Source organism: Entamoeba nuttalli (genome assembly GCF_000257125.1).
Source record: "Entamoeba nuttalli P19 unplaced genomic scaffold asmbl_2743, whole genome shotgun sequence".
Lineage (NCBI taxonomy): Eukaryota > Evosea > Mastigamoebida > Endamoebidae > Entamoeba > Entamoeba nuttalli.
The window spans coordinates 1-16,300 of NW_008575567.1; the positions used below are offsets into that span (position 1 = coordinate 1).

Sequence of the window (16,300 nt, forward strand, 5' to 3'; positions counted from 1 at the left end):
ATGAATTAAAGAGAGTTGCTAAGAAAAAGACAACTATTTTTGGGTCTAATTCCAATAGAAATACATTAAATGATTCACGTAAATCATCAGAAAGTAGTGATGAATTAAAACCAGAACTTGAATTGAATTTACTTAACAACTCAAACAATGCAACACCTGTTCATTTTGAAGAAACAAATGATCGAAATGGAAGTGAACGTCATCTTCTTTCACCAGTTGTTGTAGCTTCAAATGAAAATGATTTATCTTCTCCAAGTGAATCTTCTTCTTCACAATAAACTTAATTAAAATAGTTTTGTTGAATACGTTTAATCTTTATTTTGAACAAAATTTTGAACAAAATAATATAAATTAAAAACTTCTAAAATTATTTAGACATGTCCAAATAAATATCATTTTCACCTTTTTTGATAATTTTATAGGACGTTCTAAAACAAAGAATATTCAGTGAAACAAAGACAAAATGAACAGTCAAGTCTTTCTTTTTTTCGTTCCCAATTTCTTCAACAATACCATCAAGGATGGATTGAAAATCAATAATATCTCCTTTTCCTGATTCTTTCCACTTTTTTAATACTGAAATAATTGCTTTTTCTGCTCCGTCATAATCTAAATTCTTTGGTCTAGTTGCAGCAATAATCTTCTCCATATTAATCATTCTTGGGATTGCCACAGAAGTAAATCCTTGATTCTTTTCAATTACACTCTCTTCTTTTTTCTTTTCCTCTTCTTCGTCTTCACTTCTCATAAACATCCTTTCATCTTCTTCATCTTCTTCTTCACCTTTTAATATAGACTTACCTTGTCCAATAACTGATTGTCTCATACCATTCAATGTTGCTCTATTTCCATTAAGAACACTCGCCCTAGATTGAAGTAAAGATTCTCTCTTTTCTTCTTCAACAACTTCTATTACTTTTTCATCTCCACTACTTAGTCGTTTTAATGGAACAAGCATTAATCGTGAAAATTCATTAATATCAATTTCATTAAATGTATGTTTCATTTTTTCAAATAACCTTACTTCTTTTGTTGTAGCTTTCTTACTGAATAATTTTTTAAATGGCTCTGTCTTCATTCCTCTTAAATCAAACATTGTTTGAACTTCTTTCTTTTCTCGTTGTTTCTTTTCTACTTTTGGTTTGATAAATTTCCCAATCTTAGCATCAACACGAATTCTTTTTTGAATCTCTTTAATATTATATAAATTTGGATCAAAATATGTAAATCCACTTCGGGAAACAATTGGTGCTAATAAATCAGGATTACCTGAACGGTCTGGTTCTTGTGTTGGTAGTATTTCTCCTCCTTGATCATCAACTGGATTAACATCATCTATATATGGCATTGGTTCATCGTTAGGAAGATCCTCTAATAATTTATCGGCAGTTTCTTGTCTTTCTAAAATAGCTTGTTGAGTAGCATTAGGGGTTTTAAGATCATCAATGATAGTACTTATTAAATTATTCTTATCTTGAGTATTCAGTTCAGTTATATTAAGTTGTGATGCATTATTTCCTTTCCAATCAATTTCAGGGTCTTCAAAATCACCATCTTCTTCTTCGATATCAATTACTTCAGCATAGTCACCAGAAATAAAATCCCCATAATTATGTACAACATCTTCTAATATTGATTTACCTTCTAAGGCACTAATTCTTTGATGGAATAATCTATCCTTATGAAACTCTACTTTATCTGATTTACTGAGAAGAGTATTAGGATGTTTTTCAATTGTTATTTTTTGTATATTTGTACGAGTTTTTTTTGTTCTTCCTTTTTTTTGTGTTTGTTGAGAACTTTGTGTTGCATCATCCTCAGGTTTTTCTGGTGTTTCATCAAAACTACTCAGATCTTCTTCAACTGCTTCAGCCTGTTTAATTGTATCAACAACAGCAAATGTTTTTTTATGCACAGCATCCACTCTGACAGAATAAATTTGAACACCAGCATCAATAGCAAGACCTGCCTTAGCAAAATTTGCTGTTCCTTGATTTTCTAAGGCTTCTACTTGAATAACGTCTTTCATATAATCAATCAATGATAAAGCCCAAACGTTCTTTTCATTAACTTTTCTTTGGTCACACAACAAATAACATTCGGCATACATCTTTTTAATTTCTTCATCGCTTAAGTGTTGTCTTGGAGGTACTATTGATCTTCTGATTGACTGTCGAGGTGCTGGTAATGCAAATGAACTTTTTCTACTAACTGGTTGAATCAATGACTCTTCATTCATCGTTGATTTTTCAAGTAATGATATTGATTGCCTAACGTTTGGTCCTAATGAAACTCTCTTCTTGTCCATATCAACTGTTCTTTATCTGTTTCAGTTTTTTTTCTTATTTTTTCTCTTTTTAAATCTTTCTCAAACGTTTTTCTAAAAATATGAATATGACTCAACCAAATAAATTATTTGATTCTCTTCTTCAAAGTCTTAATCAATTAAATAATATAAATAATTATTATTGAATAACATTGTTTTATATTCAAAGAAGCTATTATAATATCCTAATTAAATAATATATTAAAACTATCATCCAATAAATTATTCATAAAACTACAAAGTAAATTAGAGTTGATAAATGACAGATTATTAGAGTATTATTTAATACCATAAATTTATATTCTAACTTATAACTTATTATCAAGTTCCCCAAAAAAATTATAAACTTATCTTTTGAAAAGCTAGAAACTATTTTTAATGATTAATTGAATCTTTGTTAGTACTTAAATTTATAGACAATAAATAATTTTGCTTTTTTCAATCCTTTTTTTTTGTCCAGTAAAGTTTCAAAATAAAATAAAAACATATATTTATATTCATTTAAGTAAAAAATATTATATTATTAATTATGTTATTCTTTATCTAATTGAAAATAAGATTCCTTTCCATATCCTTTTTTCTAATTAACTCTTTGTTTTAAGTTTTCATGCATACTATTTATTTCATTGATATTATCAACATGACTCATACAATATAATGATAACCTCATATTATAAAAGCTTAGATTATTAGTATTTTCATTATATATTCTAATCTTTTAAAAAAAATAATGAATGAGTCAAAGTTTAGGTTAGTTTCAAAAGAATAAGAATGATCTTTTAATTCTTAATTAATAGAAACAACAGATGACTAACACTGAAATTGAAAAAAAATTTCTTGTTACCTCAACTGAGTTTCTAAAACAACCTCATACACAAAAAAAACTTCTTCAAGGCTATCTTTGCTCAGAACCATCTCGAACAGTCAGAATAAGAACTGATGGGATATCTGGATATATTACTATCAAAGGAGAAACTCATGGGATTACTAGAAAAGAGTACGAATATACTATTCCATTGAAAGATGCTGAAGAATTAATTCAAATGTGTAATGAAAAAATAGTTAAAACAAGACATTACATTCCAATGGGAAAACATACATATGAAGTTGATGTATTTGAAGATAAAAACAAAGGTTTAATAGTTGCAGAAATTGAACTAGAATCAGAAACAGAAAATTTCATTAAACCACAATGGCTAGGAAAAGAAGTTTCTCAAGACCCAAGATATTACAATAGCCAATTAACCAAAAAACCATATTGTGAATGGATTGAAAATTAAACCATTTTATTTTCATAAATAAAAAAGTAATGTAAAAGAGTTGGTTGTTATTTTTAAATTCAATTTGAGATGAAAACGCAGATATTTAAAACGGCACTTAAGCATCACTTTCTTTAAGTTTAGCAAGTTCTGCTTCAATACGAGCTAACTCATCATCATCATTATCTTCAGCCTCCATTTTCTTTAATTCCTCTTCTTGACGACGAGTTTCTTCTTCTAAACGTCTAAGTTCAGCTTCTTGTTCTTCCTCTTCTTTTTTCATTTCTTCTTCTAATTTTCGTTGTTCTTCTTCAAGTCTCTTAATTTCATCATCTTCATCAACAGCTTTAGTTTCTACCTTTGGCTCTTCCTTAATTGCAGTCTTTCTTTTAATAGTCCTCTTCTTTTTCTTTCCAATAGCTGGGTCAAAAATAATTTCTTCAATGGTTTCAATTAAAAATCCTCCTTCTTTATGTGAGTCAACTGTTTTACGTGAAATTAATTCTGGCTCTTTAGAGGTTGTTGGTTTTGGTTCTTCCTTCTTTACAACTGGTTTTTCAGTTTGTGGTGGTGCTTTCTTTTCTCCTGTATAAGTACCAATACGAGTTTGAACTGGACCACGTACTCCTTCTGGTGGAACCCAACCATCAGCTTTCATCTTTTGGAAAGCATTTCTTCCACAAAGTTCACAATATGGTTTTTCATTAACAGCTAATGCCTTAAAACGTAATGGTTTATTACATCCATTACATTTAATACAAGTGTCATGATAAGGATATCCACAAAATTCATAAGCGTATACTGATATTGGCTGTCCACAAGCAGTACATTTTGGTAAAGCATCAATAGCATCTTGTTTTCTTTTAGCAGCTTCTTCTTCTTCTTTTTTTTCTTCTTCAAGTCTTTTTCTTTTTGCTTCTTCAAATTTTTTTTCATCATACCCCTCATAATTTCCTTGAGAGTATTTCATTAATTCAGCTGCAAATAAAGTCACTGATTTAGTGTCTGGTTTTTTCATTAAGAAGTCTTGAGGTTCCATATAAATAATAACTCCATGTTTTTTTAAGCAATCAAAAGCAACTTGCATATCTTTAAGCTATTGTAATAAGTACTCAAACTCATCAAAAATATTAAAAACAAACTGGTTCTTTAAAAGTCATTGAATTGTAATCAAACTCTTTTGGAAATAATGAATGAATAATGGCTGTAACAACACGTCCATCATTCCAACATGAACCAAAATCAGTTACGTTCAAATTATAACAATTTGCACGCATATTTGACCACATAAGAACAGCTTCTTCACCAGTTACTATATTTGACATTTAGATTTCAAGTTAAATATATAGTTGTTTTTATATCTTTTGAAAATGGAAAAAGGATTTATCTTTGGCGTTGAACTGTAAAATAATAAATTAATTTTTAGTAAAATCAAGAATATTATATGCTTTTGGTATTTCAAATATTTCTTCACTTGGAGAAACCGCTTGATAGTCTTTAATATTTGCAACAATACTTAATGAAAAAGCTAAAGGTATTTCTATACAATAAATAATTAGTCATTTAAAGGAGAATATGTTTTAATAAATAACAAACTAAATTGAAGAGGAAACCCAAAGTCATTAGTTAAGTTATTTCTTTCAAAGAAGTCTTCAAAAGCACTGAAATTATCAAAATTTTTAGATAAGAATTTCATAAGAATTTTAAATTCTGATAATTCTATTGATCCTTTTCCAATCCACATTTCTGCTTGACAAGTTTTTTTTCTAAGAATTTCTTTCTCATTTTTTCTTAATAAAATATTATTTTTAATGTGATTTTGCATATATTCATCATCATAAATTTTAGATTTAAAATGTTTTGGTTTTTGAATAATAGAAGGTAATTCTCGTGTTATTAATTCAGCCCAAAAAGGAGTAACGTTATATACTTTACAATTAATTCCATTTATGTTCTCATTTCTTTCATATCCAAGTAATGTTTTAGCTTCTTTACAATCAAATATTATTTTTGTTTTCATCGTTGTAACATTTGTTTTTAGTACATCTTCAATTTTTAATTTTCTTTGTGTTCCACATCCACATAACTTTGTAACAGTTTTTTCATTATGATTTACAAAAATAACTTCTCCTTTTTTAAATTGGTTTTTATCTTCTCCAAAGAATATTAATGACCCATTTCCTTTTTGAACTGTGTAATGATTAAATCCAATAATATTCATATCTAATCTTAAATTTTTTCCTCTTTTTCTTATTACATTATTATCAGATGGAAGTAAATATGTCCCAAGAGGAATCCATGTTTGTAATTCCCAATGAAGAGTAAATTGAAAGTCATGTAATTCATTTAGGGTTTCTGCACCATCTATTACTCGTTCATCGTAAATTGTTCTATAGTAATTATATGTTTTTTCATATGTTATTTTAATGATTTGTTCATTTCTTGTGCATACTGCTTCTTGAAATGCATTAAATCCATTTTTATTTCTTAATAATGGATCAGCACCATGATCAAATAACCATTGAATAACTTCTCTATTTTGCATATGAATAGCGTAGTGTAATCCAGGAATTCCATAACAATCAAAATCATTAATATTACAATGATATAACATTTCTTCTTTTAAAGGTATGTTATTAATAATTGCCCAATGAACAGGAGTATATTTGTTTATTTGTTGAGTTGCCATTTTAAACTAAATATAAAAAGATTAAAATGAAACTAACAGAACAATAAAAAAAAAACAAAATTCAAATTAGAAGATATTATGATTCAATAACACCAATCGTTCTGATGCCATAGGACAATCATACAAACTTGCCATTTGAAATAAATTTCTTGCTTTGTTTACATCTTTTGGAACTCCATCTCCATTTAATGAACATTCACCTAACACATAATAAGCTTCTCCAACTTTTTTTTTAGCCAACGATTCATAAATCTGTATTGCTCTTGGTTTATCTGCTTGAATTTTATCTGATCCATGTAATAAGATTCCTGCAATTTTTAATTCTGCTTGAATTGATCCATATTTTGAAGCTTCAACAAAAAATTCCATTGCTTTATCTACATCTAGAGGTTTACCAATTCCTCTAAAGAAACACATTCCAATATGAAATAATGCTCTATGATTATGTAATTCAGCTGCTTTAGTTATATATTCCATTGCTAAAGTTTTATCTTCAAATACATATTTTCCTTTATAATACATTACTCCAAGAATATATAATGAATCAGGATGTTTCTTAAATGCTGCTGCTTTAAATAAATCAAATGCTTTAATTTGGTTTTTCTTTAGATTACCAAATCCTTTATAAAAGCATAATCCATAATTATACATTGCATCAGCATTTCCATTTTTTGATGCTTTATCAAGCATGTCTAATGCTTCGTTAAGGGTTTCTTCATTTTTTGTATTACGATATTCATCAAGAAGTAATTGTGCATATTTTGATTGAGCCTCAGAGTTACTATTTAATGAAGCAATTTCATAACACTTTTTTGCGTCATCAATACTTTTCTTAACACCACATCCCCATAAGTAACATAAGGCTAAATTTATTTGTGCTTTTTGATTTCCCATTTGTGTAGCAAATAAAAATAAATGAAAAGCAAATTGGTCATTCTTTTCTACTCCATTTCCTTTATAAAAACAACTTCCAAGATTATTTATTGCAGTTGAGTTATTTTGTAGTGCAGCTTTAGTATACCAATAAACAGCTGATTTTTCATCTTTTAATGTTCCATTTCCATTAAAATAACAATTACCAAGTAATAATTGTGAAGGAACATATCCTTTTTTTGCTGCTTTTAATAATAATTTAATTGCAGTTTTCTTTTCTTTTTCTGTTCCTTCACAACCTTCTCCATGTAATAAACAATATGATAAATTATAAAGGGCTTCAACATTTCCTAATTTTTTTGCTTCTGAAAACATTTTAAATGATTGTCGTTTATCTAAACTTCTTCCCCATCCTTTAAATAAGAATACTGCCTGATTATTTAATACGTCTGGTTTTAATTCACAATTTTTTGAATTAAGTAAATAATCAGATAACGTTTGAAATGTTGTTTTATGTTGTTCTTGTGTATGGTGAGGTGTTAATTGACATAATGCTTCATAAAATAAAGCTTCTTCACAATTAATTTTTTGTAATTGAACAAAAAGAATATCAGCATTAGTAATATTTTTTGGAGTTCCAATTCCTAATAATTGTGCAATTGCATATTGAAATTTACATATAGGAAAAATTGATTTTAATGAAGCAAACATTTTAATAACACATTCAGGAGAAACCATATATTTTTCATTATTTTCCATTCTTAATACTTTTCCTTTTGAAACTTGTAATGGAATTTTTGTTGGTACTACTCTACATACTTTTTGCATAAATTCTTCAAAATTGTCAGACTCATTTTTTTTATCATCAATAATTAATATTCTTTGTTTTGCAATATCTTTAAGTTGATCAACAAGAAACATAATTGCTTGTGGTTGATTTTTACTTGCTGCTTTAATTAAAAGGTCTCTTCCTTTTCTAATAACATTTTTATCATTTGATTTAAAATAATAATCACCTAATAAATATTCTTTATCTCCATGATTTTCAATTGTTGTTTTATCATTTTCTAATATTTTAATTGCTTCTTCAATGTCAATATGATTTTTTAATTTTAAATATGCTAAAATCATTTGGTTTTGTGTGTCATACTTATCAATTGATTCAACAACTTTAATAACAGACTCTAATAAATCAAATGGTTTGCCAAGTGAAAAATATACTTCTTTTTGTTCAATTTCAACTACTTTATTAGATGACAATATTTTATATTCTTTTCTAATTTGTTCAATATGTTCTAAACATGTTTCAATATTTGGTCGTTTATTTTGATCTAATTCACAGCATGAAGTAATTAAACTCCAAATATTATCAACTATTAATGGATGTTTTGGAATAGAATTTCCATGTGACATAACTTTAGAAATACTTTCATCATAAGGATCAATTTTAGTAAATGAAAAATACATTGTCATTCCCAAACTATAAATATCACATGGATATGAATATCTTTCATTTCTAATAACTTCTGGTGCTGTAAAATTTTGAGTTCCTAACATTCCTGTATGTAGTCCTCCTGAATCAATTATTCTACTAATTCCAAAATCAGTTAATTTGGCATTAATTTTAACAATATCTGTCCAATTAAATAAAAGTATATTTTGTGGTTTAACATCTCGATGAATAATGTGTTTTTCTACATGAAGATAACGTATAGCTTTTGCTACATCTTCAGATATTTTTAATAATACTTCTTCACTTATTTCTCTGTATTTAGAAAGTAAACAACCAAATGGAGCAAGTTCCATAACAATATTAACTGTTGGTGCTTGTAATGACTCATCTCTATATGAACAAATATATTTAATAATGTAATCATTTTTAAGAAATGCAAATAGTTCATTTTCTTTTCTCCCATCAGCCATTAATGCCTTTTTAATTGCAACTTCTTCACCGTTATATTTTCCTCTAAAAATTTTACCCTCTTTCCCTTCTCCTATTTTTTCAATAAGTTCAATTGATGCTTGTTGTGGATTTATCCAATTAGATACTTGAGTTTTATACCTAATAGTTATTTCATCTGACATCACATTTTGTAACAATGATTCAGATTTAACTGTTTTTAAAGGAGAGACAATAATTCTAATTCGAATAATTGTTTCTACAGTAGGATATATCGGTGTAAGTTTTATAATTACTTTATTTTCTGCTGGTAATTTTCTAATTCTAAGTGCTCTTATTGGTTCAATCTTAGTACTTTTCTCTTCACTTTCAATAGCTTCAAATTTAATTTCTATGTTACTTATTTCACATCTTAATGTTATAGGAATACTATGCATCTGGTCTACTTGTATTGATCCCAAATCAAAACGTTTTTTTGGTGACACACAGATTGGAATTTTGAGACGAATGAAATTTTCATTGTTTTCACTCATCTTCTTTGTACAAATGAATTTCTGATTATTTTTGTTTCATTTTTTCTTTCTTAAAAACAAAATTTAAAAAAATTTAAAATAGATAGCAAATTAATTATATATTAATAGAATTGTTTTTTATTATTCTTCGTTTTGTTAAGACTAACTAATTCATTGTTATTATTTATTTGTGTTTTACTTATCTTTTTCTTATGAACGTTTATTCTTCTTTTTGAAACTAAACTTTTATTTTCTCTTATTTTATCATTTCCTTTTTATTTAATTTATTTATTAATCTTGTACCTTTTCATTTTTGTATTTTTTGAGTTAATTAGTTTTTATATCTTATATCTTTCTATTTTTATTATTTCTTCTTTATTTTTATTGATATTTTTTATTGCCATATTAGTTAAAGACACTTTTATTCTTTATATAGCATATAACATATAATATATAATGTTTTATTGTTTACTATTTTTAGTAATACTTGTTTGTTCAATATTATCTTATGTCTTTTATATTGGATAATAATTTCATATGAATTTTCTTATTTATAGATTTCCAATATTTTTTAAGTAATTCATATAAACGCTGTTAATATATTAAACTTCTCTATTTTTAGTTGATATGACAAATACAAGTTATTAGAATGTTTTCTATTATTATCATTATCTTAATTACATATCATAGATAGTATTTTACCATTTCTTTACTCATAGAATATAAAACCATCCTATACTTAATTTTTTGATAATAAAAATAGCAAGATTTAATTATTCTTTTTTTGTATTCTTTATTTTAAACATCTGTGTTTCTGAAAAACTTTAAATATACTGAGTGAATTGAGTACCTATTTATTTCTTTTTCTTATTTCACTTTTATTATGCGTCATGTCCTTGTTTGAAAATACTGACTCTTCTTATTACGTTGAATATTTGTCAGATTGTTCTCTTCAATTAACTGAAACAATTCTTAGATTCCAGTATTAAAGTGGGTTGAAATAATATTATCTAGTTGTTTATAATGGTCAATGAACAGATAGCTAGATATTTTAATGGTAATACTTTTCCACAATGTACAGTAACAAACTGCCTACACCTCACAATTATAATTGCTTGTCTTCAATGTAAAATGGTTAACTCATTAGCTTATTTATGAATTATCATCTAAAAAATTACAGGGTGTTTTAGTGAAATATATTATATAATTTCTGTAGAGGGTGTAATGACATACAACTTTTTGATTTTACAACTAAATCATGCCTATTTCGTAAAAGAAAATATTCTAATATACTCCAACAACTGGATGCTATTAAAATAATAATTAGTGTATTAAAATAGACCAACGCAAAGTTCCATCTTCTTTGTTTAATGTTTTGAGCAAGGATTAAGTATTTACACTTAGATTAGTGCTCGCAGTAGGTTATGTTAACATGACATAAGATAGATTTATACACCATCTAATTTGCATCTATAAACAAGATATTCAATTTATGGGGGACATTGTTCTCCATAATAGAATTTACTATATTATTAGTGAATTAAGCACCTAGATTTATTTGTCATATAGGAAATCATTGTGAAAGATGCACATAACACATAGATGATTTTATTTAGCTCCAGTTTCAGATAGTAAAAGGGTAGTTCAACTTGAACGTATTATCAAACTCTCCAACTTATTGTGTCCAATGGTTAAAAGGCATTATATAAAAGTCTATTGGACCTTCAATGAATTATTTCTAATTGTTGATAATTGTTAAATATATGAGTAAGATGAGTGTTGGAAATTAACTTTGGCTCTTATAAAGATTGAAACAAGTTAGGGCATTTACTAAAAGTAATGAAAATATCTTTATTCATTGTGAGTCTAGATACAGTATTTGTGAATTTGCTGATAAATATTGTTTTTCTTGTCAGTAATTGATGGTGTACAAAACAAGCAATCTTGAGTGTAGTAAAGAGGCTAAAGAATATTGTTATTCATTCAAGAAAGATATTGGATGAATAACAAAGATATATCTGTTTTACTAATTTATAATTTTTTCTTTTCAGACTGAAAAAAATAGTAATTAAATTAGTCAGCGGAGAAGACTCAATCCAAAGATTTATTAAAATGTTCAAATAAATACTCAAAGTAATGAACATTCTAATTATATTATATTCTTCTTTAACCCAATTTGATTTATAAAATATGAATGTTTCTCAATGGCTCATCATTATATTTTATTTTACGTTCATTTTTTTCAAAGATAAAACAGAATCATTTATTTATTTGAGTAATGAAAGTTTCATGAATTTGAACGTCAATACACTTTAAAATGCAATGATATCAAAATAATATTTTCCATCTTCAAATCTAAATAAACAATTAAAATGTTGATAAAAAAAGAAAGATTTCCCTAAGGAAAAAAATAAAGAGAACAAATGAAAATGATTCATATTTAAATGAACGTAATCTTCTAATAATTAATATATTTGAATGAAGAGTTACTTTTTATTCCAAAAGAGAATTTATTCCTCTTTAGACAGAAGTGAAAATACAGAAAGTTATTTACATAGCTTGGTTTAAGTTTATATAAAACATTAAATGTTGAGTAATACAATAAAATTTTATTCAAAGAAATAAAACTTTTATCATAAGTTATTACCCACTGTTATTGGATTATATTTGACATTAATCACTATCTTCAGTATATTAATGCTTCGATAAATCCATTTTCAATTATTTTATTACTTATTTTTCTTTAAATAGTTTCAGGGTTTCTATATTACTATAATAAAAAATTATTAATGATTAATATAATAAAGAAAATAACAAACATAGTTTTTATGTTTTAGTAATAATAAATGATTATGTGATTCAAACAAGAAAAGTTAATAGAAAAAAAAAACAAATTTTTAATCTTCATTTGTTACTAAAAGTTCTTATGCAGAACGAACCAAAAACATATACATTTGTTCGAACTATAGAAAGAATTATTTCTCAAATTTCAAATTCATTAAAAAATCAATTAAACGATATGTCAAAACCAAGAACAAATGAACAAAAGGCATTTGTTGATGAAATATTTAATTGTCATCAATTATTAATGAAAGCATTGATTATTACTCGATACTTAATATCTGATAGACCATACATTGATGAACTTATTCGTGGAACAAGTATTTTACAACATAACATATCATGTCTTTGTGAAATGACAAATTTTATGTCAAAAGACATTGCTACTTTATTACCATGTATTCGTGTTCTTCCTTACGAAGTAGAAGCTGCATTAGAAGTTTTGTTAGAACATCGATTTAATTCTTTACCAAGACAAATTCATAATTTAATAAATCTTCGGGATTCTTTTATGGATCCAACTCCAAATTTTACAAAATTAACTATTTACTTAAGAAAACTCTTTTATTTATGTGCATTAAAATATCCATTTGATAGTGTTGATATTGTTCATGGAATGTTAGTATGTAAAACACCACAATATTCTGTTTTCCTTACATTGAGGAATCCTAGTGTTATTTATGAAGAACATTCAGATAACATTTCTTTTGAAGTTGTTTCAATTTATCCAACTGAACAAGAAGTTAATTGGCAACGAATGAATACCACTAGAATGAAAGATTGTCCATATCTTCTTGATAATTTAAATAAATGGATTAATGAAAAATTAGAACCTCCTAAACCAATTATTTTAAATGGAATAGAAATCAAACAAAAAGGTTCAGAAGATGAGCCAATTCGTGAATTTAATATTTTAAAAAGCTTTTTAGATAAATATGTTGTTTTCCTTCATAAACATATATTAGAATCTAAAAGCCAATCATCAAAGTTAGGTTATCCTTATTTGTTATCTCAAATATCAAAAAGAGAACACAATTTCATTAGTAGAACTGAAATTTATTATTGGGGGAAAACAGCATCTTCATTAGAACATTGCCCTCAAGGATATAAATCACTTGAACGTCCATGTTTAATTTATGAATACTTTCCTAAAGAATATAGAATTCAAGTTACTCATAACCCTTCATTACCGATTCAATTAGATTCAACATTATCATTAACAGAACAACTTATAGTTGTTACAGAATATTTAACCCAACAATATAAAGAACAATTACAATTTGAATCAACACCTTTATATCCAATGCCATCATTTGTGCTTTCACCATTAACTGGTAGAATAAAATTATATAATGTAGGATTACCTCCATCATTAGTAGAATATTTTGAAACATTATTTAGTATTGGAATTAATCACCCATCAGTTCTCAAAACTGCAATGACAGAATTTAAGTTAAGAATGAAATATGCATCACTTCATACTATTGCATTAATGCATTCTCAAGCATCGAGATTAGAAGAACCACAAATAGCGTATATTGAAAAAAAAGAAAAAGAGTCATTGGTTAGAGGATTTCCATTAACATATCGTCTAAGTGACTTTACAAAATTGTATGTTACAATTGAAAATAATATTGTTAAAATGGAATTACAAGTAAATGGTGAATGTATTGATGATGAATATTCCAATACATATATTTGGGAATCGTTTGATAATCTTTATGAATACTTCTTCACTTCATTCGAAATATTATTACAAAAAGCTTATAACACTACCTTTCCTCAAATATTTTTACATTACTTTAATACAACTAACAAAGATACATCTTTTAATATTGTATATAGAAATGAAACATTATATGTTTATCATTTACTTCTTCCTTTTGTTCAAAAATTATCTATTTCAATTGACAATGACCTTCAATTAACAATTAAAAATATTCCAACAAAAATATATAATTTAGTTAATGATGATGGAGACTATGTTATAACAACTCCAAAAACATTTATTGATGATGATATTAATATTCTTCTTTCAAAATATGCTACACTTTTTCAAGTTACTTTATTTGCTTCATTTATTGGTCCTGATGAAGTAACATTTGAAAATAAAGAAGTTCGATTTACTGAAAACAGTGTTATCATACCTAACACACTTAGTGTAACATTTACATCTTCTAATCCTGAAATTGTTATTATGGAATGTAAGGTAATAACAGACAATGAGTCAGAACAAAGTTTGTTTGAATCTATGAATTCACATAGAATTCATTTTATTTTTGACTCACCTAAATTGAGTATTCAACAATTTTTAACATTACGTTATACTATTCAACATTTATTAATGAGTACACTTTCAGTTATTGTTAATCATCCTATGACTCTTAAAACAGAATATCAATTGGATATTTATAACTTTTTTGTATTTACTTATCAATGTGATAATTCTTCTCATCGTTATCCTTCATTCTATAGATTCATACATCATTTTGATAATCAATTACAAGTATGTTGTAAACCTTTCAAATGTGTTTTTGATCGAACAATTGAACGTTCTCTTCCAAAACAAGATGAATATTTTACATCTAAAGAATTACCAAATAAATTATCTTTAGTTCATGCAATTAGTCATCTTTCTATATTAGCATCATTATTAACCACTTCACCAGCTTCTGTTGTTGATCAAAATAATTGTTTTAAATTAGAACATTTTATTGTTTCAAGTCCATTAAGACTTGATGGATTTAGCCCAGTAATTACTTTAAAACAATCAGAATCAGCAAGTGAAAATTCAAGAATATTTGCAGAATATTTTAATGATAGATTTACTGTTCCTTTCAATTCAAATTCAATTTCTGCTGCGGCGTTGTATATTAGTACTTTTATTACTATATCAAGATTTGATTTTTCAAATGAAATTTCAATATTACCTAGAACCTATTTAGTTTGTTGTATTTTTTAATATTTATTTTTTAACTTATAATAACTTATTACTATAGGAAAGCAAAAAACAAATGAATGGATTTTATTTTGACTTTTCATTAAAACCAACTGGAGAAAAGTCATTAAGTGTTGAATTAATATTTACTATGATAAATGGTAATCGATTTAAAATAGGAATGACTTATACATCAAATGGTTGGTATATCATGCAATGTGAACCAATGAAAAATGGTATAACAACTGATTTTAGAGGTCATTTAAGGTTATTGTTAAATAAACAAGATAATTCTCATGCTTCTGATGGGCTATTCAAAATTATTCAAGACTTTAAAGATAATAGAAACAACCTTTAAATATACTTTTATTTGAAATCATTCTTAAATAACATTACTGAATTAAATTTATTCAATCAATTTATTTCTATCTTTTTTTATGTTTTTTATTTCCTTTTTTCTTAAATGAAGAATTTCCAAATGTTTTATTTCCTTTCTTTTTATCTTTACCATACTTTCCCCATTCATCAAAGTTTAATGCATTATCTTTGTTAATATCAAATTTTAAAATACCACCATCAAATTCTCCTTGTGTTAATTTTAATGTTTGTTCTCTTTTCTTTTTCTCTTTTTTTTGTGGTAAAAATCCAGGTGCAATAACAAGTTCTTCTTCTCTAACTTTCTTTGCATTTAATTCTCGTTCTTTTTTTTCTTTTGCTTTTGTACGAAGAAGGATATTATATGGTTGTTTAATTGTTTTAGGTTTTAACCCAAGTCGTTTTCTAAAATCATTATCTAATTGAATTTTAGCAACTCCTTTTGAATGTTCTCGAGCAATTCTTTTAACTTCATTATAAATTTTGTTAAATTCAGACTTATCTTGTTTAAATAGAGCAGGCTTAGTTTCTTGTTCTTTCTTTGTTTTCTTTAATACTCTTGACATCTGAATAGGTTTTAAGTTTTT

At 26.2% G+C, this 16,300-nt stretch overlaps 7 protein-coding genes across 7 annotated transcripts; 2 read left to right on the plus strand and 5 right to left on the minus strand.

Annotated features, from left to right (window-relative positions):
* Positions 1-367: 367 nt before the first annotated feature.
* ENU1_039410 (hypothetical protein) lies at positions 368-2,308 on the minus strand (the record flags this gene model as incomplete). The annotated part of the gene is made up of 1 exon (XM_008857505.1): positions 368-2,308. The coding sequence occupies one exon, from the start codon at positions 2,306-2,308 to the stop codon at positions 368-370; it is 1,941 nt and encodes a 646-aa protein (XP_008855727.1).
* An 824-nt stretch (positions 2,309-3,132) lies between these two features.
* On the plus strand, positions 3,133-3,606 carry ENU1_039420 (adenylate cyclase domain containing protein; the record flags this gene model as incomplete). Its single annotated transcript, XM_008857506.1, has 1 exon — positions 3,133-3,606. One exon carries the CDS (start codon positions 3,133-3,135, stop codon positions 3,604-3,606), a length of 474 nt encoding a protein of 157 aa, XP_008855728.1.
* A 97-nt stretch (positions 3,607-3,703) lies between these two features.
* Positions 3,704-4,910, minus strand: ENU1_039430 (calponin homology (ch) domain containing protein; the record flags this gene model as incomplete). The annotated part of the gene is made up of 2 exons (XM_008857507.1): positions 3,704-4,681; positions 4,728-4,910. The coding sequence occupies 2 exons, from the start codon at positions 4,908-4,910 to the stop codon at positions 3,704-3,706; spliced, it is 1,161 nt and encodes a 386-aa protein (XP_008855729.1).
* A 90-nt stretch (positions 4,911-5,000) lies between these two features.
* ENU1_039440 (ankyrin repeat protein, putative) lies at positions 5,001-6,274 on the minus strand (the record flags this gene model as incomplete). Its single annotated transcript, XM_008857508.1, has 2 exons — positions 5,001-5,125; positions 5,182-6,274. 2 exons carry the CDS (start codon positions 6,272-6,274, stop codon positions 5,001-5,003), a joined length of 1,218 nt encoding a protein of 405 aa, XP_008855730.1.
* Positions 6,275-6,340: 66 nt separating this feature from the next.
* On the minus strand, positions 6,341-9,580 carry ENU1_039450 (protein kinase domain containing protein; the record flags this gene model as incomplete). Its single annotated transcript, XM_008857509.1, has 1 exon — positions 6,341-9,580. The coding sequence occupies one exon, from the start codon at positions 9,578-9,580 to the stop codon at positions 6,341-6,343; it is 3,240 nt and encodes a 1,079-aa protein (XP_008855731.1).
* Positions 9,581-12,485: 2,905 nt separating this feature from the next.
* On the plus strand, positions 12,486-15,696 carry ENU1_039460 (hypothetical protein; the record flags this gene model as incomplete). The annotated part of the gene is made up of 2 exons (XM_008857510.1): positions 12,486-15,344; positions 15,400-15,696. 2 exons carry the CDS (start codon positions 12,486-12,488, stop codon positions 15,694-15,696), a joined length of 3,156 nt encoding a protein of 1,051 aa, XP_008855732.1.
* Positions 15,697-15,763: 67 nt separating this feature from the next.
* On the minus strand, positions 15,764-16,279 carry ENU1_039470 (hypothetical protein; the record flags this gene model as incomplete). The annotated part of the gene is made up of 1 exon (XM_008857511.1): positions 15,764-16,279. The coding sequence occupies one exon, from the start codon at positions 16,277-16,279 to the stop codon at positions 15,764-15,766; it is 516 nt and encodes a 171-aa protein (XP_008855733.1).
* Positions 16,280-16,300: the final 21 nt, after the last annotated feature.